Raw genomic sequence first — 24006 nt, forward strand, 5'->3', positions numbered from 1 at the left:
CAGAATCCCCAACCCGTCCTCATTATAGCCAAGGATTTGTCCATTGAAGATATTTTGCTCATTCTGGTCATGATCTCCTCCTGGGAAACCCTTTTGGCATTTTGGCTCTGGGGTATTAGCAGTCTTCTAGGGCATATTCAAGATAAACCATATTTTCATGATGTGAGACTTCCAGACTTCCATATTTCTAATGGATCACGCACCTTCTTTCCTCACCCTGAGAAAATACAGACCGTGCCACTTAAACCTGAGACCCCTGGGCAAATGGGCAGTTGCCCCTGGGAGCGATGTGTCCCCAGGCACAGGAAAGAAAGCTATCTGATGGCCCAAAAGAAAGCCATCCTCCTCTGCAGCAGCACAGGGACTCCTCACACCAAGCCGAACCATTCTCCTGTGGTAGAAAATGATACGTTAAACTTCCGGAAAAGGAAAACGTGGAAATCAGAAGCAGGTTTCAAAGTCAATCATTTGCCACCCAAGGCTTTTCTAAGGCACCCAAAATCTGAGCATTAAGCCTAGTAAGAAATCAAAAGTATCATCCATTGACTGTCCTGTGTCTCTTCCACTAATCCTGGGTAGTCAATACCACAGATAAGGACATTATTTATTTCGCCATCGTAGGGGCAATTAACAGTTCGCCCTGTGCAAATTGCACTTTATCAAGATGGTCAATCAATGCCGGTGATCAAAATCCATCCATCACTGATAGCACATGAAAAAGGGCTTTGCAGAATGGCCTCGAAAGCCCGTCTGTGCAGCCAGCCCCATGCCAGGTAGCTTAGTGCGTACTTAAGCACACAGAACTCTTATTGATTTCTCAGGACCCGGCTATGACATCACTCCTCAGAGCGCATGCGATAAGCTGTTCCCACCATGCAGAGTAGCCATTATCCCAGGCTGCAGCCATCGATCGCCTAAGTTAGCCTCCTGCTGGCAAAGGCAAGTGGGGGACGGACGGGGCAAGGCATGTCAAGGCCAGACGTGAAGGGCCTTCACGTGGAGGAATACAGTCGTCGGCTGCTGGCAGGCGGGCTCTCTGCCTGCCTCTCTTTCTTCAGGGTAATAGTTGAACAGTCCAGCCAGCGTGCTGATGAGCCTGGTGCTTGCTGTCCACGAAGCCAGGGATGCGAGGACAGGATATAGGCTGATCCTCCGCATAGGCACAGGCTGGTAATATGTTCCACTTGACGTTCTCTACAGCTGGTCGTTGCCATCAAGGTCGAGATTCTGGGGTGCCCAGCTAGCACATGAGGTTTCCATCCAGCAAAGGCCGCATGTTCTTCCGTACCCCTGAAGAGTGAAGGTCCGGTTTCCTTTGTGATGGGATGTATGGTTTTGAGTTGGTGGAGATAGGAGGTCTTAGTCTGGGCTTATTAATTCTCTTCTCCTAGTGACTCGAATGACACATGTGAAACAGGGAGTTTCGAGAGGTCCATGAAGAAGCCTGTTTGCCACCTAAAGCATGTAACTGAGCAGGGTGACTTGTAAGGAACTCAGATGGGTGAGGCATGGACATCTCAGCAGAACATGTATGAAGAGAGAGCGAGGGGTGCGCGGCGAGAGCCAGGAAGGCTGTTGTGGTGATGGAGGCAAGAGGGAAACAGTGCAGACTTGGGAGTGGAAGCTGTGTGTGTGTTGTATATGTGCGCACGCACACATACAACACACACACACACACACATGCATGTATGCATGTGCATGCACCACCTACAAATAAATCTCACATGTGCTGTTTCAGTCCGCCCTGCTGGGTGGGTGTTCGGTAACCTTCCAGGTGCATCCTGAGGTATGAGCTGCTTCCACTTCACTGCAGACATCATTGCGGAGAGAGGCCGAGTTTGAGGAACAAAAGAAAACTTCCGATAAGCAGAAGTTCCCTGCTATCCTCAATTCTTGGCCCAGTACCTGCTACCTAGCAGCCATACAGGCAAATACAGTATTTCATGGACTCTGAGGCCACTTATAATGTCACCTGGGCAGGTTACTTCACTTTCCTATGCCTCTGTTTCTTCATCTTCATCTAAGGAAAATAAGAGTGCCTATTTGATAATGTATTGTAAGAATTAAATGAATTAATATATTTTAAAACTTTCAGAATAGTGCCTGTGACGGCACGAGCCATAAATACAGGCACTGCCATTATTTTATTAGACCTTCAGAAAAATAATTGGTGAATGAACGACGTGGCATAAGCAATGAAAAGAAATAATAAAGCTGGTTCGGACAAGGGCAAGGCCAGCATCACAGAGCTTGGTTACCAAACACCAGAAGAGCACAATGCCATCTCGGCAGCAAGCAGCAGGCGTGTTCATCCAGCCTACTGAACCTCTCCCAGCAACGACCATCAGAGGTCAAATGGAACAGTGCAGTTTAAACTTATTTTCTTTGCCTGGCTGTCCACGGAGGATGATTAAAGGAAAGCGAGAATGTAGCCCAAGTAGACAAGGAAAGCAAGAAAGAGAGAGGGAGAAAGGAGAGAGGAGAGGGGAGAAAGAGGAGGAAGGGAGGGAGGGAGGGAAAGAAAAACTTATCTGCCTCCCCAGGCCAGCTGCAATTCACCTACAGTTATTTCCAAAGGCCCTAAGAGCAGGCAAAGTCCATCTGAAGATGGGGTTTGCCGGTGGTGTGCTGTGTCGTGCAAACCTTAGTTACAACCAGGAGAAAGGTGAACCGCAGATAATCTCACAGGCCCTGGGCATGTGCGGTCCGGTGATAACTGTGTGGCTCGGGATCTCCGTCCTGTTTTTGCGGATATTAGGTTTCGCGTTTGGCCTACATTCCAGCCACTTTTCAAACAGAAAATTATGGATGTAGGCAGTATTTCTGTTTGCATCACCTCGGCCACAGCTTCCTCTAATAAGATGTGACGTGAATCACCCAGGTTAGCTGAGCGAGGGGCTAATGGACGTGGCGATGGGATGTGGAAGGAAGACAGGCCTTCTCTTCCAAGCTTCCCTCCCTCCTGCTCAGGGAATCTTCCAAATGGGTGAGGACTTCGTTTTCTTCGTGTGTGTGTTTGGGTCAATGTCATCCTAATACCCCTTCACTTGTATCACGTGGCAGTCACAGACGGCTTCTGACTTCATTCAAGCCTACAGCTAGCTTCTCCGCTTCCCCCAGCTCAGGGCTGGCGTGGGCGATGCCTGCATGTGGGCAAGGTGGATGTCTGGGCTCCTATTCCCTGCACAGCCTCTAGCACAGCCAGGGGTGAGGTGGGCTCAGAAAAGCAGGGCAGGAAACTAACATATTCTCATTCATTCTCATTCTCTCTCTCTCTCTCTCTCTCTTTCCCTCCCTCCCTCCCTCTCAACTGACAGGCATCTAAACCTGACTCTTGTCCTTGGAGAGTACTTTTGAAGTCCCCGCCATGGTTGAGGAGTGCTCGCTGCAATGCTCTGGCACAAGAGACACCTCACTTCCATTAGTCATTTAAGATTCCCCTCTTCTGCCGGGCCCCACGCCCCAGCATCTTCCAGGCGGGGTGTCCTTGCCTTTCACTCACAGAACGCGCCTAAGAACCTAAGAGGAACCGAGCCCAGCTCTCTGAGGCAGCCACATCTCACCCGAGACGACAGGATAGAGATCGCTCCGCATATCCCACCCTTTCCTTCCCTTTGCTCTCACCAGCTGCTTTGGCCAGCCCGTTCCCTTTAGAAAGCTCCTCCTTCCCTCCCCACGGGTTTGGCAAAGGCCCTCGCACCAGGCCTGAGGCGAGGCGACATCGGTTCTCACCCGGTCCTTCCTCCTTCTCCTCTGATGGTTTGGAGGGCGAGGTCAACTCAGAGCTTCAAAATTAGTCTCAGACCCGTCTTCACAAGCCCCGAGCAGATGCGAGAGGAGGTGGGGATGTTTGGTCCCCATTGTTCTGGAGACCACCAAGAAAATCGAGAAAGAGCCCGTTTTAAACATCCCTCTGAATTTCCTGGGCTGTTAGAAGAGGCATCTATACTGACAGATTTCTACTGTCTTTCTTTCCTTAATGTAAGCACAGTTCCATCTTTCAGCAGAGAAAGAACGAAAATGAACTAAAAGTTAAGAGAGAACATTTTCACGATTGGTTCTGCCCATCTTTTCCAGGAGAGCTCTTCCGCCTACCCTCCCAGCACTCCTCAGCGCCCTGCCGTTCGCCCCTGACCCCCAGCTCACAGCAGCCTCAGGCTGCCTCTGGCCCTGGACTTCATTATGGCACCTACTGTGTGCATTGCTTCCCAGCTACCCAGCCCCTCCCCTCAAGCCCAAACCTCTCTGTCCTATGCCGCATTCTTTTCACATTCTGCCAGAAGAACAGAATTAAGCAGTGCAAATGAGCAAATGAACAGAATTAACCAGGGAGGTACAGTCCGAGGTAAGATGTGTAGACACATGGTCCTTCAGATTGACTCACAAATGATCATTTCAGGCCCTGGACCAGTGGTTGGAGTAAACCCTTGAGACCGGTACGTCAGACCCACTCTGAGCAGCGTCCTGAGGTTGCAATGACTCGTCCTCATCTGGGCACCAGGGCCCAGCACTCTCTCAGGAGATGACCCACCCTCTTCCCACAGCTTGTGGGGTGCACCAGCATGGCTAAGGGCCTGATTCATGAGCCAGCTATCACCCTGGCCCCAGTGGAGAGAGCCCTCTCCCGCTGCAGCCTTCCAAGAGCAAAACGCCTCCTCTTGGCCCGGCCATCACCCCCAGCCCCTCGGCCCCTCCTTTCGCCCCCTGCTGTTTGTGATTAAGAATGCCCATTTCCCTCCGATACCTCTTGCCTCAGTGTGGCAAGGCCATCGATCGTCCTGAAACGTGGTCCAATCGATCCCTGCACATTTTTGTTCCAGAGTGTGAATGTAAACATTTTCATTGAGGTGGAAGGAAATGTTCAAAACAAACAATCAAACACTCTGCCGGCCTCCAAGAAGCATCAGAAGCGGCAGCCTCAGGGACTCTAGGGCGGAAGCACGTCTTCTCCACCACATCTCCCCAGGGTTCATGGATGCCCTATCCTGGTGCCATCCTCCCCACCTGCCCCCTGGCCTTTACGCTGTCCCCTGGATGCGCAGGGAACCTCCTCATCCACCGTCTTGGCAGAAGCATGCTCTCTCTCAATAATACTCTGTTCTCTCTGTTACTCCTAATTCACCACCTCCCGGTCTTTTGCTCCAATATCCCTGGTCCCCCAGTGCTGGTCCTGGGCCGTCGTCCCTCAGATCTGTTCCTTAGCTTTTCCCTCCCCTGCCTGTGTGGCTGGTTCCACAGCTCTGTGTCAGGTCAGCTGGTGTCTTCAGTGGTGGGAGACTGGAGTGGGTAAGAAGGGAGAAGCAGGGCAGTCTTCCCCGCCACCCCCTCACGGCCGTGGCACATGACTCCAGCACTGGTCGGGTCCCACCTGATGTGTCCACAGTGATCCAGCCCCTGCCAGGTGGCCCTGGCGCTCGGCTCCAGGAACCAGCTCCTCCCCGTGCCCCGCAGGCCAGGGCTGGCGCTGGCTTCCGGCTGCGTCCCCTGCTCTTGTGGGCCTCTTCGCTCTGCCGTCATGTGTGCTCAGCCCCAAGGGACATCGAAGCAGCGGTTCCAGAGACCCCAGAATTGCTCAGTCTAACGCCATTTCCTATATTCGAAGTCTCTCTTTTCTGAAGGCAGAGATTTTTGCATTTTCCTCACGGGCCCCCTGGATAGATCTCCTTTCTGGAGTTCCAACCTGCTGGAATCCGACGAAGGGGCAGGCGAGGGTATAATGGACCAGGTCAAGCCCTGGAACCAAACATACTGACTTGATTTTCACCTTGGCTCTGACAGTTCTAGCTGTGCTACCATGGTCAACTTCCTAAACCTCTCTGAACTCCAGTTGTATCACCTGTAAATACAGATGATGAAACTCAATTCTGCTGTTGAGACAGCCTTTGGTACCTTCTGGCGACATTGCCTGGGACCACTGGGTACGCAGTAAATATTAGCTCCTCTCGCCTCTCCTAAGTGGTCGTATCTGCTGAGGTATGAGTGCATATCCCCTCCCAGGAAACATACTTGTATTATAGCAACGGCCTTCTGGAAATAAATACCTTAGACTCAATAATTAAATGTATAAATCTCAAACGCCCACAGCAACACAATCAGGAAGATATTATTGGACAAGCTGACCTTTGCGAGTCTTGAAATCTTTCTGAGGAAGTGACCATGTACTCTGTGCGGACTAGGGAGGCCTCTTGAGCCACCTTCTCTTCTCTGTTAGCTGGGAGGAGGTGCCGCTGATGTGAGAAATGATCCTGCTCCCCACCCCCCGGAGGGGAGGTGGAATGTGTGGGGCTTAAATATGTGGGAGTCCAGCCCAGGGTTATTTTTGTTTCCATTAACATCCTCTTCTATATGTATTTAAACCTTAATCAATTGCACATGGTTTTTTTGTTTGGTTTTTTTTTTTTTTTTACTTGCACTTAGTTGATCAAAGTGTCCCTTATGATCTGAACTATGCCATGAGGCCTTAAGCCCTTCAGTGAAACATTCATTAATGCCCCTGGGAAACAGGAAGTTGCATTTAGTCAAATATAAATAAAGCCAGCTCCCAGGGGCTGTGCCCTGGCCTGGGTCAGGAAGGAGACAGTGACTTCTCAGTCCATGTGATCCACTGCCTCCTCTTCAATTGCACTGGGGGAGGAAACCCCGGCCCTCGGGACGAACGGGTTTGGAAGATGTGCCTGTCCTTTGTTCAACACTGTTACGTGGTCTAGCAGGGTCATACCAAGGAAAGAGATTCTATGGATTTGGCCAAATAATTGGGTATCATTCCGGATTTATTTCCACCCCCAGTAGCTTGAAACCAGGGGTGTGTGTGGGGGGTGGGGAGGGCGTGCAGGGAGGAAGGGAGAAAGAGGAGGAAAGGCAGACGCCTAACCCACCTCGTCAGCGACGCTTGCAATGCAGGACGCGGAGACCCCCATCTCCCCCGTCCCCCACTCCCGCCCCCCGCCCCCTCGCTACCTCTCCGACTGCACATGTGGAACCAATTACCAACAAAGCCCGATTGTGATATATTTGGAATTTCCCACATCAACTTGATGCTTTCTTTAACTGCCTCTTCATGTGTGTCTGTGCCGGGTGACCAGACCCACGTTCCCAGCCCTCCCGCCTCCGCCCCCACGCACAAACCCCCTCCCCAGGGTCTTTTTCCCTGATCCGTTTTCTCGTGGTGTAAAATTCCACTTCTTCCCCCCCGCATCCCACCCCCGCTTCCTATTAGATTCTCTGAATACACAGAACTTTCTTTTCCATCATTTTTCAATAAACCGGTCTGTAGAGAGCGAAATCCAAGCTGGTTCCCAAGGCATATGAGTGATAGCGGGTAACACCGAAAAGCATGGGTCATGACAAAGGAAACGGCATTTCTTTCACAGAGCGGAGAAGAGCTGTGGATGCAGAAACACGATTAAAAGCAGAAAACTAAAATAGCTCCCATCCTGGAAGCACCTTACTTGTTTTGTTTTGTTTTGTTTTGTAGTAATTTTCTCTGCTGTGGAAAGTAGCAGATTTAGGGAGGAGTAGAGAAGGGAGGGGGCATAAGTGAACAATGTATCAGTTACAGAATATTATAGGAAAGTTAAAATTTTAGACTCAGGCCGAGAAGGTTGTCTGATGTGGAATTGTGCCCTAAGATGAGAAAATAATAGACAAATGTGATGGATCGACATGAGTTTGGACATCTATATTCAGAGCCTCGTAAAACCGAACATAACTTCTTCATGTTTATTGGCACACGTAAAAATAAATATCCTGTAACAAACGTTTGAACGAGGAGGTGCCAAATGCAAGTCGGTCCGGTATGTTTGATTTGATTCATCTGAACCATGCGATACAAAGCGCACAGACGTTTTCCCTTTCTTTCTCTCATACTTTCTCTTTGTGGACAGCACTCCCATATATAATTAATAGTATGCCCGGATTTATTTTTCCGTGCGTTGGGAAGCAGAGGGAAGAAGCAGCTATGCATGTCTGACACTCAGGGTCCTGCATGTAATTTACGACTGCAACGAGGAATCTCCCCCAAGGTCCCCACGTGTTATGTCCCTGGTCTTCAAATATTTTTTTCCTGTCTCAGGAAGAGAGTGAAATCAGAATGCAGGATTTCAGAGTAATCTCCGCACCAGATGGTGACGTTCCAAATAGTCTTTTTAAGGTGAGCATGTGACCTACTGTACCGCCGAGGGGCTTCGGCGTCACGTGGTGGAATGAATACTACGTCTGATAGAGCTCCGATTAGACAACTGACCTGGTTACCGTCTGTAGCCACGAGAAGCAAAGTTGACATTTCTGGATCACTCTCCCCAGAAGCGTCACTTACTCACGTCTGGGACAGGCAATCTCACAGAGGGACTGACTCACGGGGCGGGGGGAGGGGGGGACGGGCAGGAGGGAGCTCGAGCCGTGCAGCCGAAGGCTCCTTCACATTGCAGAACGTGGGCTGTTTTTTCTCTCCCCCATCCCCCCACCTCCCGACAAACCACATCTTGACTCATACGGTCGAAAGAAAAACTCTTTCGGTTATTTGATATTTGGGAAAACTCCAGGAGACCATAACTTAGTTCTGAGGAAGCCTCCTTCTCTCCCTTTGCTGGGAACGCGCGCGCGCGCACACACACACACACACACACGCACACACGCACTCACACACAGCTCTACACCATGGTGGTTCAGGCTGCAGTGACTCCAAACAGATCCCAACGACTTTTGCTGAAAATTCCTTATGGATCTCTGAGACGACGCAGCGTGGAGAGGGTAAGCGGCGTGGCGGGCTGTTTTCCCCAAGCGACTGTGCCAGAGAAAGGGAGATGTTTGTTTTCATTGCACATAGCATCTCTCTGCTAGTCTCGCTTTCCTGAAAATTTCAGATGTCTGGGACTGTGGAATACTAAGTCGTATGTAATGGTTTGTTTTTTTTTTTTTTTTCCTGACAGAAAATGATGAGAAATTTGAAACAGAAATTCTTGTCAGCCGTGCACATGTTATTTTTTTATTCTTTTGCGGGGGGGGGGGGAGGGTTGTTAGAGATGTAAATGGACATGATGGGGGTCGGGGCTGCCCTCGGAACGGGTACAGAAGATGTGCGTACTTGCTGAGAGAGGCATCGGGCTGTGAAAATTGTTTTCATCTACGGTTAGTGAAACAGATCCCTTAGTGCAGTAGGGCTGCAAATTTCCTCCCTGGGTGACAGTGCCTTCAAAGGAGGTGTAGATGACCTTAAGGAGCTGCGATGCCTAGAGGGTATATAAATTGTGCACACAGTTGGTTACAGTCCTCTCCATTGTTTTCTTGTTGTTGTTGCTGTTTCAAATACCTTGCTATCATTCTCGGTTTTGTTTTTTAACTACTATGGATTTTGGCTTAAAATTATTGTTAGTTTTCTGAAAGCATACTCACTTTATGGCAGAGAAAATCCTGTAAATGATACTAAGGATTTGTCCTTCTCGGGAGTGACTAATGCCATTTTGTGGGTGACCATAATGAATGCAAAGCTGACGGTCCTCAAGGGGCTGGACTTGTTTGTGTGGGATCAGCACCTACCCCCACATGGAGGTGGAGTGTTTGGAGGGTCTCAGAAACCCCCCAGCGTCACTGTTCGAATCATGGCGGGCCCCTCCGTGAGCTGTGGACGTCTACTTAAGACATCTCAAGTTAAGGTGTAATGTGAGATCAACAAGGCAAAGAGCTCTCTTGATAGATAAGCAATGGGACGCGTCTTGTAAAGGGGAGCAGCATTTAATTCAAATGATTTTTTCTAGTGTCTGCACTTACAATGCTGTGATTTTTAAATGTAAGGAAAACATAATTAAAGCTTCAACAAATATGAAGGGCTATCTAGACTTCCCAGTAGGGTTGATTTTCTGACTTTCGATGGCTTATATTTTTTTCTTCCATTTGAATAATAATGAAAAAAATCTTCACATCCTCTTCCGGTTGTGTGTAGGTCTTTATTCCGGGACATCCTTCTCATGCGCAATGCCAGGGCCACCAGCTCATGTGTACTCAGTGCCTACTGGGTGCTCCCCGTTACACCGAGAGCTTAGAACACAGGACCAACAGTTATTGCAAAAGTTACAGGTTTCTCAGGCTCCTAACGAATGCGATTTGATTTGTTGGTGCCAGTGAGAACATTTTGACCTGTATACGTAACTAAGTTTCCATAATATCTTCTATCCACAAACACTCACTTGGAAGCATGGATCGTGCATACCGGAGGTGCACAGTATGGGCAGTACTAAGAGAGTCATCCTACACATGGGCACGAAAAACCCTAGTAACCTAGTAACCTCTGTTTAATCACTAGACTCTCCAGCGGGATGTCTAACAAGTCATGCGTGTTTAATAAATCAAGATGCGTGCGTCTCCCATCTCTGTTATCCACGCGGTACGAGCACAGTGTCATATATAAAGCGTGTTCGTTGTTGCGCATGTCGGCGTGTGTATACTTGCCTTCAGAACACACAGATCTGTCTTCTGCCCTTGGGCACACGCCAGTGTCGCCTGCTCTGAAAGTTTCTGGCCCCTGCAGAGAAGCACAAACATCGTCGGAGCACCAGGTGTGCTGTTAATCTCCACCGCGGGATGTGAAGCGAGGCGGGGGGTAGGGGGGGGGCCTGGATCGCCGTCGCCCGCGGGAAGGGTGCCTTTGCATCCCCATGTGCCTACCATCTCCCCCTCCACTGCAGGCGCGAGGGAGACTAATAGGAATAAATGATGGCTGTCACCTCCAATTGGATGTTCCATACTGTCGCTGATTTTATGACAATGTTCAGCATCGTAGTCATACATTTATACAAAAAGAGGGGTGAGAAAGGTGAGAAACAGCATCTGCTTTAAGGGCTGACGCCGAGGACCAGCGCTCTGTCCTGGGGACGCCCCGAATTCAAAGCAGTGACAGTTTTATCAGTTACATCAGCAGCCGAGAGAGTGACAGTCGAGTGGGCCGAGAGTTAACGATGTGAAGGCCTCACACTTCTACGATGCTTTCTACACCAAGGCCCTTTCTCGTCCATTACCTCACTTTAGATGCTAAGATGACTCAGAGCATGGGAGTCATTGCCTTTGTCCTGTATGAACAGGGAAACCAGGTGTGGAGAGGTTTAAGCTTCTCAGGGACATACATGCATCCAACGACAGAGTGGGACCCAAATAAGAGACCCTGCCATTGAGCCCGTGTTTTATCACCTTGGCTCCCTGGGGAGATTTCACCTAGCAGCCCATCCCTGAGAAATGGGTTACAGCCAACTGGTCACCAGCGCTTCACATGAGAGGAAATATGGAAGGTTCACCAACGGCAGGGATGCCAGCGACCAGGAGAGTCACTCACAGTTTCCAGGGCGCTGACAGCAGTGTGCCCTTAGATGTCCAGGGCGAAACAGTTGTTCTGTTTCCCAACTGCCTAGAGGTTGAGTGGAAAGAAAAGAAATGCACCTTTTTGACTATGCCACTTAGATACCCGTCAAATCCTAATTACAGAGACCCTCGCGCAGGCTGGGAGACCAGGCTTAGTTCGCGTTCGTGGGTTTTCACAGACTGCCACGAGCCCATCACTGTGCCAGACAGGGCAGAAAAAATAAATATAAGATTTGCGTGTTTGGTAAAATAGGAGAGATTAGGGGTACAGGTTTATATCAATGGAACAATTTTAAGTCAATATAATAGGCATAGCTCTAGTTCAGCTACAAAATAGGAAACAAGGACAATTTAGACGCTACAGGAAGCAGCCAGGTAGGGCGGAAAGGCTTGTGGCCACACTGTCCCTTTACTAATGGGGGCCAAATGACCCAGGCTTTCTCCACCTGGGTTTATTTATCTGCACTGTCTACCTTTGAGGGCAGTTGGTAAGGATTGGAAAGGGAAGGACCTAACACAGTACCCAGCATATACAGGGAATCATTAATGGTAGGCATATTTTTTAAGCTTGCCTGTCTTGGAGTGGATGAATGCTTGGCTTGTGTTTTTAATAATAGCCTGTTGCCCACACTTATAGTCATACTTCATTGTCACCTGGAGAGGTCCTTGAAGGCTATCCATCTCAGAGAGCCAAAACGGTAGTATTTCCTGGCAATAACTTCCCTTTCATGGACTCCCAATTTTATGTAAGATGTGTAGAAAACAGAGTGTTTCAAATTTTTTGCACACCAATGCCAAGTAACTAAATTCACTACAGCCCAGATATTTCTACAGCGTTTCTTCCTTTTCTTCCTTTTAAAGTGGAATGGTTTTGCTCCAGAGGTAAAAATGAACTTCGTGGAAAATTCTAATGAACGTCAGAACATAACATATAAATGCGTTAAGGAAAGAGCAAATGTGGAAATTTTTTCTAGGAGTTTGCTCTGGGGCAAGGGGACTGGGTGACTGTATGAAAGGACTATGACCCTACAACATGAGGAAATGGTTTCATGTTAGAGATTACCATGACAGGTCCAAAACCTGAGAATAAGTGGGCACACCTTTATGTGGCCTGGCCCGTGTTATTGTAGTGTGTACATTTATTAAGGGTGCTCACCACCCCATTGCTTTATCCTCTCTACCGTCCAGACCCACATTTCCTAGGGTGGACTGGACATCTCTGTTCTCTTGAATGTCTCAACACCTCTGATTCTATATCCAAAATGGAATTCGCCGTCTTGCCCATGAACCTGCTTCCCGTCCACCCAGACTAGCACCCGGGCATCTCTCCCACTTCCTGCCTTTCCTTGGTCTCTTCTGCCTAATCGGTCACTGCGTGCTGCCAATTCTAACTGCAGAATATCTCTCACATCCAGCTGCTCCTCCCCATCCTTTGATTCAGGCCACAATCATGTTTTACTTTTTAATCGGTTGCTCCGTGCTCCAGATAATGTGATCCTTCTGAAACATAAGCATGAGTGTGTCACTTGTCTGCTTAAAACCCTTAAGGGCTTTTCTGCCTCAAGATAAGAACAAATGTCTAAATGTAATTACAAGGCCCTTCATAATCAGGGTCCTGTTACCTGCCCTCTCCAGCCTCACTTCTCCCCACACCTCGCCCTGGGTTTGTTATGCCCCAACATGCTGAACATGGGTGTGGTTCCTCCCAAGTACCTGCTGTCTCTTGCCTCAGGGCTTTTACATGGACTTTAGTCTGCCTGACACACAGGGCCTCCTTCCACCTCCCTAACCTTCTAATCATACCCTTCAGCCTAAACATAAGGTCCTGTGGGAAGCCTTGCGAGGTACCCCAGCCCCCACCCCCCTAGTCTGAACACATTCTCTCCCTTCAGGCTCCCATGACCCTCTGCGTATCTCTTACAAGAAGACGAGTCACACTGCATTGCATCTACCACTTCCCATCATGCCCATCTTCCACACGACGACAGGCTCCTCGAGGGTGGGGTGCACACCTGGGCTCCCGATTCATAAGTCAGAGAATGAATGGAATCCGAAAGCTCTTACATGCTTCCCTCAGCGAGAACATTTAAGTAGAGGGTCAGAATTAAGACATAAACAGGAACAGCCTCGTTTCTTATGGTAAATTGCCACAAGCCCCATTATCGCTGATGGAAAATGTGTTCACTCTTACATCTTAATACAGAGGGGGAAGATGGATGCTCTTCTCTTATTTATTCTGAACTCAGAGACAATACCATAAATCTTACAGTCAAATAGAGTGTGTGTATGAACAACTGACCAAGCCCAGAAGACATGTCTCTTCAGACTAATGTAAATTTGACATTTTTGTTGGAGGGAAAAAAAAAAAAAGAAAGCATTCTCTTTTACCACAATTAATTGAAAATGTAAGTGAAAGAGTTTTGGTTTTTTTTTTTTTTTTTATCTTGGGGAGACTGAAATGGTGTGATATTTCTGGAACGGTATTTTTAGCGCAGTATAAATTAAACCTTTTTGCACCCACATTATTCATTATTGGATGTGTTATTCCAGGTTGACGTATTGCCAGTCTATTATTTTGCAAACCATGACATTATCACAGCTGCAAAGCTGCATAACTTAAGCATTCAGAATACAACGGGGTCTCTAGAGTCGAGTGTGTGGCGCTTACATTCTGAATGTATTCACGCAGGGAAGTGTAAGACCTCACCAAAAACACATGCAGCAGACAGCTTTTAGTGGATATTTATTACCATTGAAAGCAGACAGCCAAGGAACTGTTCAGACAGATCAGCGCAGTCACACATATTATTACCCAACCCCCCGATCCTGCGTAAGACTGTTTCCCTTCTATAAATAGACACCTCTTTGGAGAAGACGGAGCATGGCTCTCAGAGACTCCAGGCTCTGTTGAAGACCGTTTTCCCCATGTGGCTCAGTTCCATGCAATTGTAAATGACTCCATCTTGGCGATCCAATGTTGATTTTATTTTTTACCATAGCTTACGTCACGTTAAACCAATGACTTGTTGTCTTGGCCAGAATGTTCCTACTGGTTCCTCTCCAGAGTTTTTGTTCCTTACTCCGTTGTGGAAAGCTGGGCTGGAAATCTGTCTTCAGATGGTCAGTACCGCCAGGAGCTTCACTGTCCTGCGCTGAACGGTGGCTGTCAAGCCGGGCATGAAATCGGGTTTTGGTTTTCGTCTTTTGCCTACCTGTGTCCAAATCCTGACTCTTGCTAATGTCAGAGGTCAAATGCCATGACTCATTGTGAATCAGTGCTTCTCAACCTTAGTTCGCATTAGAAACACCCCAGAGAGCTTTAAAAATCCCAACACCCAGGCTGTCTCCCAAACCACAGTCTATCAGGATCTCTGGAGAGGAGACCGACAACGCCTCGGTGTTTAAGCCTCCAGATGATTCTAGTGTGCAGCCATATTGAGAATTACTTTCCAAGATAAGATTATTACCCAGGTGGATCATCTGGGCACGATGCTTAAGGAAATTGGCCAGTTCCTGCACTTTTATTGTCTTCACATGAAAAAGAAATAAACGAGTTGATTGTGTTTGCTTTTTGAGTCAAGAGCATCATTCCCAGTAGGGGAAAAACCATTTAAGCTCCTCGAGAGTTGGATCCATCTTCTTGGGACATCCTATGCAGTGCCCAGCACTTTGAGGCCACCTTCTGGGTAATTAAGCCCAGTCTTCTGAAGTCATAGAGGCTAGATCTATTTTGAAATCGGATCTCTTATAGGCTGAATCTTATAAGCTGAAATCGGATCTCTTATAGGTGAATACTGTCCACCTGTAACATAAGTTTCTTTAAACACATAGTCGAAAACAATCCACTTTTGCTTGTGTAGATTCATCAGTGCACCTCTGAGAACAATATCATGTTATGTGTATGGAACAATCTAGAAGAAACTAGGCCATGGATCTTTTTTTCCTAATCTGGGAGTGGATGAACCACATCTGTAGATGTTTCATTCTCTTTTCCTTTCTGGTCACTCAATAATTAACTACCTCAAAGGACTTGGTCAGTGTTTCTACTATATCCCAGAACCTAGAACAATGCCTGGCACATATATAAGGCGAACAAATATCTATTGTGCGAATGTGAATAGATGAATAAAAGGAAGTCTTTATGGTCGTAAATCTTTAATCAAACAGAATTGACATCCAAAGAATAGGGTTGCCAAGTACCTGCCTTTCCCATTCAGGTAAATATTTGCGTCATGATCAGTCTTAACAAAGTGACTTGTTCGGGGATGCTAGTTTTTCTTTATTTATTTTTTAATTAAAGTATGGTTGGCGTACAGTATTATATTAGTTTCAGGTATACAACATAATCATTCGATGTGAAGACGCCAGTTCTTCCTGGTAGAAGACTTGATCACGAGAGACTTCTCGAAATCGGACTGTACAATTAACACGTTTGAGTGTGTGAGCACCCCTTGTCCTCCCCTGTGAGACTCTGTGGGGGAGTATTTTGAGATAGTCCATAACTAGGCCTCTGATCATTTTCCTCCACTACTTACTGACTTTTCTCAAAAATGCCAATATCGCATTTCCACATGGATAGATTGCTTCCAAATGTTCACTTCAATCCCTCTATGGAAACATTAATCAGGAAAACCAATAAGGCTTAGAAGCATATTGATCATTTCTGGAAAATTTAGTCTGAATTCAATCAAACGAAATCAGTCTCAGAACATAAATACCGTGGGAAATGAAACATCTAGGACCCAAACCCCTATTTATTAATTCTATACATTTTTATTTAGTGCCCGCCACATGCCGGGCGGTGTTCTAGACCCAGGGGATATGGCAGAGTCGCTGCTTTCATGTCGTGGTGATGAGGTCTCCAGAGAATAACGTAGCAGGGGAAGGGGGAAGGGGAGATGAGGCCCGCTGCGTTTTCCGCGACGAGGCTCAGTCGAGACGACGTCCGGGGAAACACACGCAGGAGCACGGGAGCAGGCCAGGTGACCATCCGGGAAAGCACGTGACAAGCAGAGGAGACGGCAAGGGCCCTAGCTGTGATGCTGGAGCCCTCTCGGCGGCTGTGAGGAGCAGCAAGGGGGCGGCCGAGGCCAGAGCAGTGTGAGGGGGTACGTGGTGAAGAGTGGCAGGCAGCGAAGTGCTGTGTCCGGGGCGAGGAAGAAGGATGCTATCGGCTGACGTGTTTTAAAGGCGTCACTGTGGCAACTATGCCGGTAGAGATACAGGTCAAAGCAGGGTGACCATTAGGTCAGCCGTGCAATAATCGTGATAAGAGATGACGATGATGGAGACCAGATGGACACTCTGGAGGGGATGAGAAATAATGAGTGGATTCTAGGTTTATCTTGAAGACGGAGGTGACAGGATTGGCCGATGGGTAGGGTGGGGAGTGGGCAAGCAGGAGGGGAGGCCAGAAAAGCCCCCGGGAAGCTGCGGACCGGAGTTGGCAGCGAGCTGGGAAAGGCTGCAGGAAGAGCTGGTCGGCACGACGCCGGAGCGGGGAGAGTCAGAGCTCTGTCTGGACGCGTTAAACTTGAGATGATGAGTAAAAATCCAGATGATGGACATTTCAAGGACAAGCTTTGTGTTTCGGTGAGATGTGACTGTGAGCGTGGTCGGGAGTGTGCTGGGGCCAACGTCTCAGCCTCTCACGTGCCGACCGCGTGCATCTCTTCCCAGCTCCATGCTCAGTGACGGCACGTGGGTAGCTTGAAACAGGCCTCGTTGGGAGAATTGACACCATGGAACATGACACACCAGGGCTCTTTTTCTCTAGAGAGTTGATAGGTAAACATTTACCAGTATGCCACTGGTGGATGGTGTTTAAAGCCACAGGGCAAGGTGATCTCACCTGGGGAACAAGTCTGGATGTGCACGAGGGAAGGTCAGAGAAGGAAGGCAGCCGGAGAGGTGGGAAGAGAATTGAGAAATTCTCAGAAGGGAAAGCTGAACTGCCCCGTGCCGCTGGTAGTCAAGGGAGATAAGGACTCAGAAATCGTGTGTGCAGACTGCACGCATCACAACCGCCCGGGTGTCATCTAGCACACAGATACACGGTCTCCACGCAAACAAGCTGGGTCTCAACCTCTGGGCCAGGTGACATGGACGGAACTTTGAGACACAGCACCTGAAGTACAGCTTTCCAGAAATGTGAGCACCAGTGAGAGAGAGAGAGAGAGAGAGAGAGAGAGAGAGAGAGAGAGAGAGAGCGAGCGCGAGCACAGCCTATGGAGGGAGAAATAAGGCAAACAGGAAAAGATTCTAACAGTCAGGATGATTTTTACTCAACCACGGGTCAGTCCCAGACAGAACCAGCGGAGGCCACGGTGGGGAGTAACAGGTGGAGGTCATGACCACCACGGCCAGCAGTGAGCTTCCCACCCACAGCACCCTGGAAACACAGTGTTCCTGCTTTAGGAAGGACCTCCTTAAACCACTGTATCAGAGAAGTGGAACTGCAATTGTCCCCAAGGCCTCATGCCACCCCCCACTCCCCAAAATAAAGAAAGACGAGAGAAGATGGACAGATTTCATCCCACATCAGTCACCTGACTCAAAGCCAGCATGCCACTCCTAAGTCAGCTTTCCTAAGATCTGTCGGAGGGAAACCTCATTCATTTTGTTTTGCTTAGTTGGCCTCTGGAAATTGTTTGAAAATGAGTTGATGTTACAGTGTGTCAGGACTTCATAACTCAGCCGAGTCCCAGAATATATTTAGAAAGTATAATTTAGGGTCAAGCCAGAAACAAGAAGTCCTGATTTGAACTCTGAATTTGGGAACTCAGACCTTACTTTGTAAAAGCAAAGGGCTTTGAATCACGTCAAAGCAATCATGTGTTCGACATCAGATTCTGTCTCAGATTCTGTCTTTGCAAACGCCATGAAGACCTTGGTCTTATCTGCCAGTTAGGGCTGAAGGAAAGGAACCGCCTTTAGTGATCTGAGCATAGTCCTTTATGCAGACCCCATCACTGAAAGGTTTTCTGTTCGGGAAAACCGGCGCTGTTCACCCGGTTACTGCATGCTTAGTTCCCGCCTTCACCCCCTTTCATTTTCCTTTTAGGAAGGAAGGGGCCTCTGGCACAGCAAATTCAAGCTAGTGAAAGAATACTTTTAACAGCAGTCCTGTGGGTGGATTCCTCCCACGATTCTGGGCCGACGTTGGTGAATGAGCTTGTCTTGTTTCTGAGGCGTGTGGACAAGCTTAGCCACCAGCGCTCCGGGAAACCTCGTCCTCTGCACGTGTGCGCTCACGCCTTGGCTTGTGTGCACAGCCGAGTCCCTCCATGTAGGCGGCAGTGCGCGCGCCAGGGTCTGGGACGCCTCGCCTTAAGGTGTCAACCCAGTGCAGGAGGGCAGGGGGAGGAAAGGGAACCCCCTCATCCTGCTGGACCCCAGCCCTGGGTTCTCACGTCACAGAGCATTTAGGGAGAGGAGCTGCGAAAGGAAGGAAAAGTTCTCTAGAAATGCACAAGGGGCACTTGCAGACTGGAAGTTGGCAGCGTAGGGTGATATGCTCACACCTCGGCCTCCAGGGGCAGCTCTGCGTCTGTCCCGGGGACCCCCCCCTCCCCGTGAGCCGCAGCCAGGCTCCCCAGGCCGCGCGCCGTCCCATTCAGAGTCACTTCTGGTGGCAATGCCCATATCCTGTGACGTTTTGTTCAGCCTGAGGCCGCTCACCCATCATCTTAATTTTCCTTTAGTTCTCGTACATTCCTAGACACGTGTTCGGTGGTCCACTTTGGGTAGTACTGAACCAGCCTGCACAATGGCAAACAAAACTATCTTTAGGTCTCTGTGACTTCCTTTTTCCTTCAGTCAAATGGCCTTAAGGTGGCATGAGAGAAACATGTAATGTGGCTTAGAGTAGGGGCTGTGCAGGGTTAGATTTTTCTTGCTTCTTTTGAGACCCACCAATCAGATATAGGCTATTTCCAAGAGCTTATATCCATCTCCTATGGTACCTCGAGGACCTAATCCTTCATCTTAATCCTGGGCTGCCTCTGTTCAGTCTGGTCATCCTATAATATAGGGCCTTGTACAGGCCTATATCTCAGACGCCTATAGGGGCCTGGCTGGACAAGTACATGTAGGACAGGAAGGAGGGAGGCACATTGCAGACTGGAAAACTCCAGTGCCCGGGCAAATGAGGCCAGCTACTCCTCGGCTTTGCCCCTGGGAAACGCGGGCCAGTATTCCTGGAAATTCTGACTTTTGAAAAAAAAATCGTTGTGTAATTTTTTATAACTATATATAAATGAGAGAGAGAGAAAATATCTCCTTTTTTTTTTTTTTAAATGCTGGCGACTAATCCAAGCTGAAAGAAAAACATTGTCTGGCAAACAAAGCATGTTTGCAGGCCACATTTGGCCCACAAGATGCCAGTTTTCAACTCGTACAATAAAATGAGCCCCATCCCGCCCTAAATATCTGTACTGCACATTCTTCCTCCCCAGTCTTGAGTTTCACAAGGAGACATCTCAATTAAAAAAAAAAAAAAAAACTAATCAGAATAGATCCACAGGCCCTCCAGCTAGCATCATAATCCTACTGCTAAGTCAGAATTATTTTTTAAATATTCCTTTGACAGGTCACACGCAATTCTAAATTGCATTTAAATAAATCGCATGCATGTCCTCCAGCTATGAGAAATAAGAAGAGAGCCTCCTCCTTGACGAAAGTATGGTTTTATGACCTAGCAGTAGAAAAAGAATGTAAGCAGCTAAACCCATAGTCTGTCCATCACTCGAAGGGCAGCTTAGGGCCCTCCACACTTGTTCGCTTTCAGCAGAAGGGCTCCCATGTTAGAGGGGACCATAGCAAACAATTTCATCCAGCGGAGCAACTGCCCCACCCCCTGGAGGTCTCCTTCGCTGCTGACTCAGCTTTCCGGAGCAGCAGTGTGTGGTCCTACTGGAAACCAGAGGCTGCGCCAGCGCCAAATGAGGTTCTTTCAAGATCAAGGTCGTCGGCTGGTAACAGCTGAACTAAGGTCTTTTCATTCTAAATCATCTCTTTCATCCTCGATGGAGGAAAATTCTGGGGTCTCAGCCAAGTCCTTGAGGAAGAACTTGAACGGATTCACAGCTCTTTTTCTGATGAAAACCTTGACTCTCCCCATAGAAACTCCTGGCCTTACCAGGATGTCCAGGTGGCATGGTGCCGCAACTGGGGGACAAGTCACACTTTTCAACTGTCCCTGATGAGTAGCTGCCCTCACTTGTCAGATCCACAGCAGAGGTGTATCTCTCTCATTTCAAGCTCAGGAGGATACCTCCACTTCTGCTGCTGTGGGATAAACAACAACAAATTCACTGCCTTCCAGCACTTAGCCAAAGACCCCCCAGGGGCATCTGACACCCAAGGGAAATAGATCAATGGGTGTTTTAGCTCTTTATTACTTTAATCCCTTTATACTATATCCTTGTGAAGTCAAATAATCAAATATCAATATGTGTGGACCTTATTTTCTTAACTCCCAGCTGAGATTATTCTATTATTTCTCTTTATTGAGGGCCGATGTTTAGTATCCCATTTTTTTTTTTTTTTAATAATAAGCATACAGCAACTTATTCTGGGCCTGAACTGGGGCCAAGTGACCTATGTCTTGGACAGGGCATGAAGTGGGGTGGGCAGGATTTACAGAGTATAAAACCCAGGCTCGATCACCAGTGGAAGCAATCTGTACCACAAGCCCCACAGACAGGTGAATAGGTCATAAGTCCGATAGTGTTAGACAGACCTGGACAAATCTGGGCCGAAACAGTCAGATGGAGACTAGAGAAATTAGAGACAAGGCAGACGCAAAGCAGAAGGTACTAAGAAGACTCCAAGGAATCTCGTGAGCCTGGGCTATGGGCAGGAAGGAGTCCCTAAAAGGCATCATCTGATTCAGAAAGCCCACAAAAGAAACAGCCTTGAAAACACTTCTGAGGCTTTTTAAAAATGACAGTTAAAGATATTGTTCTTTACCTTTTTTTCAATATCCACCCCGTTCATTCCTTTTCGGAAATAAGAAGTATATGATTCAATGTGCTTAACCTTTTTTTACCGTTGCTGCCAGGAGACCCCAGAACCAACATTGGGGTCCAACTTGCTCATGCTGGGTGTTTCTTCACATTTATCTCATCCTTTTAAGTAGCTCTTTTCCTTTTTTTTTTATTTCACGTTATTCGTAATTCCCTAGTTTACTCTTATTATCCAAGTATATACTAAAGTGCATGTATTTTGCATCCCTGCCAACCAGCAAGGAATCCCGAAACTTTCTCTCTTGTTTCTGTTAGTTTCTGTAAGGGAAACCAATACAGTGGAACCGTAGTCCATTGAGAGGGAAAAAAAATAAATAAAATAGAACAAAGAATGCTACTTCCCTTCTCTTGGCAGAACTAACGACCTCAACAGGTGTATCAGAAAGGCTTCCTGGTAAGCCGAGACGTGGGAACACCGAGCTCTGAACAAGGCAGCGCTTTCTCCCAGACGGGCGGGCGTGAGTTCATCTGGAGGGGTGAGCCCTGATGAAACACGCCACTCCGTCTCACCCCATTGTGTGCCGTGTGTGCTCAGTGACCAGTGCAGCTCCCGGTGGCAGTTGAAAGGATGTTTCCGAGAGGAACAGAGAACGCTCAACAGAGGGGGACCCCCAGGGGGAGGGTCAGAGGTGCATAGTCTCATCCTGCACCTCCAGCTCTGACGCCCACCTTTGCTCTGCCTCAGAACGACAGACCTTTCTGTCGAGTCCTCCCTCGCGGTGCTGAGGGCCGAAGCAGAGGCTTTTCAGTTCCTCCCAGGACGTCGAAAGCCTGTGCCTTGTCCTTTTCACCTACACTTCTTTTTTCTTTTCCTTTCTAAATTTTTCTGTCAGGGTGCTCCCCTCCGAACTGTCAGATGCACAAATAACAATAGCTTCCTGGGAAAGGGTGGTTGCCACAGGCGATGGGTCGGTGCCAAGAAGAACAGGAAAGCCGAGAACGCTGCTTTAGGAAAGCCGCAGCATTCAGAGAGCAGTTTCGGGATAATTGTCCGATTCCATTAGGGACTCTGACTGGGAATCCGTGGTGGAAGCCGGGAGAACTTTGAGCCCCACACACCCCCGGACACCTTGGTTTTCTTGTTTTATTTGCTTACTGTTTGAGGACCATCCATTGCTTGAATCTACTCTCTGACCTTGGAGTTCATGGAAAGAAAGATAGGAATGAAAGACGGTAGGTAGTGAGGCTTCCGCGGTATGTTAGGCTTACACCAAGAGTTAGAAATAGCACATCCCCAAATGCCGGTTCTGGTGCATAGCAGCTTTCTAAGAATTTTTGACGTCGTGATGTAAGATGTCACTGTCCTAGGGCTTGTCCCCCTTGCCAGTCTGTTGGCACTTCTGTTGCCCAGCTAGGTATCGGGGAAGCAAGAGCTTGCTCTCTGACTGCTACGACGTAAGGCCAGGAAGCTCTGGCAAAGGAAGGTCTGAATGCGCTTCCTTCCATCCTGGGGTGCACTAACAGGGTCAGCCAGGGGCAAGGAGCAGCTAGCTGGCGAGGGGCACGTTTTCCTCTCTCTCTCCGGCATATCCCCACACACAGCCTTCTGGGAGCGGGAGGAAGGAAATGCACTGGCCGCGTGGAGGCGCCAGGCCAGAGCCCACGGGAAGGAGAGGGAAGCGCCTTCCTCTCCAGATTGATCTCAGGGCTCAAGAAAACAACCAGGAGCAAATCGAGACAGACAGGAATTCACTGAGACCCAGGAGGCCTTGGCCTGGTAGACAGCAACGAGCTCCTACTGCGTGCAGGGTGCTGTGCTTTAATCCCCAGATGGCCCTGTGAGGCAGGCTTTCGTGTGTGCTTCCGCTTTACAGAAGAGGAAAACAGAACAGAGAGATTAAAGCATTTGCCCGGGGGTGCACAGCCCGCATTGGCAGATCCAGGGTTTGAACCCAGGCAATCTCACTCCAGAGAACTCTCCGGAGGGAAGCTGATGGGGGTCTAAATTGGAATGAGGCTCTTGGGGCCCGAGCCACTGAGAAACGTGTCCTTGAGAGAGGAACTTGGGTTGCTATGTTTGGCAAATGAAGACACAGGGTGGTGCTCAGTTTAATTTGAATTTCAGATAAACAGCAAATGGTTTAGGATAAGTATGTCTCATGTTATGTATCTGAAATTCAAATCTTACTGAATGTCCTATATTCTATGGGCAGCTCTAACTGTGGGGCCCCTGTCATTTCCCTGATTCTTTGTCTCCCCCTGACGTTAAGTCAGCTGTCTGCCTGCTTCCTCCTTCCGCTCCTCCCATGTCCTTCTGTGGGACTTCTGAGTTCTACTTCTGCATTCAGCCTTGCTTTCGAATCTGTTGTTAACTGTCATCTAGTGTTGCTTGACTACCCATAGTGCTGAGATGATGTTCAGATGATGCGAAGTGGTGGCCTGTGTCCTCTGGGCCAGTAGGTGTCAGGGCACATGCACTAGGAATCCTGGCCGCCCCCAGGGAGGTAGGAGCCACTCCGCCTGTAAAGAGGTGGCGGGGCTGGGCCGTGCCACCAGGGGCCAGGGATGACAGACCCCTGGCCCTGCCGCCATCAGAGGAGCTCTGCTTCTGAGGCGTCTTTTTTCTGTTTTCCCTTAAGATTATGTTCATCACTGAGAACAAAATTGATTGGAAATCACTGTTCCAGGCTGT

At 48.5% G+C, this 24006-nt stretch overlaps 1 protein-coding gene across 5 annotated transcripts in view; it reads left to right on the forward strand.

Moving 5' to 3' along the window:
- Window positions 1-24006, forward strand: part of FRMD4A (FERM domain containing 4A) — a 522413-nt gene that overhangs the window by 232787 nt on the left and 265620 nt on the right. Inside the window, exon 1 of one of the 5 annotated variants that reach the window (XM_036227029.1) lies at window positions 8439-8748. The exons of 3 other annotated variants lie outside the window; for them this stretch is intronic. In XM_036227029.1, coding sequence (XP_036082922.1) covers window positions 8656-8748 — 93 coding nt within the window. In that variant the 5' untranslated portion in view covers window positions 8439-8655. Of the gene's footprint in view, window positions 1-8438; window positions 8749-24006 lie in introns of those variants that run through there. One more of the 5 variants, XM_036227003.1, reaches the window with a different exon arrangement.

This window comes from Rousettus aegyptiacus, unplaced genomic scaffold (genome assembly GCF_014176215.1).
Source record: "Rousettus aegyptiacus isolate mRouAeg1 unplaced genomic scaffold, mRouAeg1.p scaffold_m13_p_10, whole genome shotgun sequence".
Classification (NCBI taxonomy): domain Eukaryota; kingdom Metazoa; phylum Chordata; class Mammalia; order Chiroptera; family Pteropodidae; genus Rousettus; species Rousettus aegyptiacus.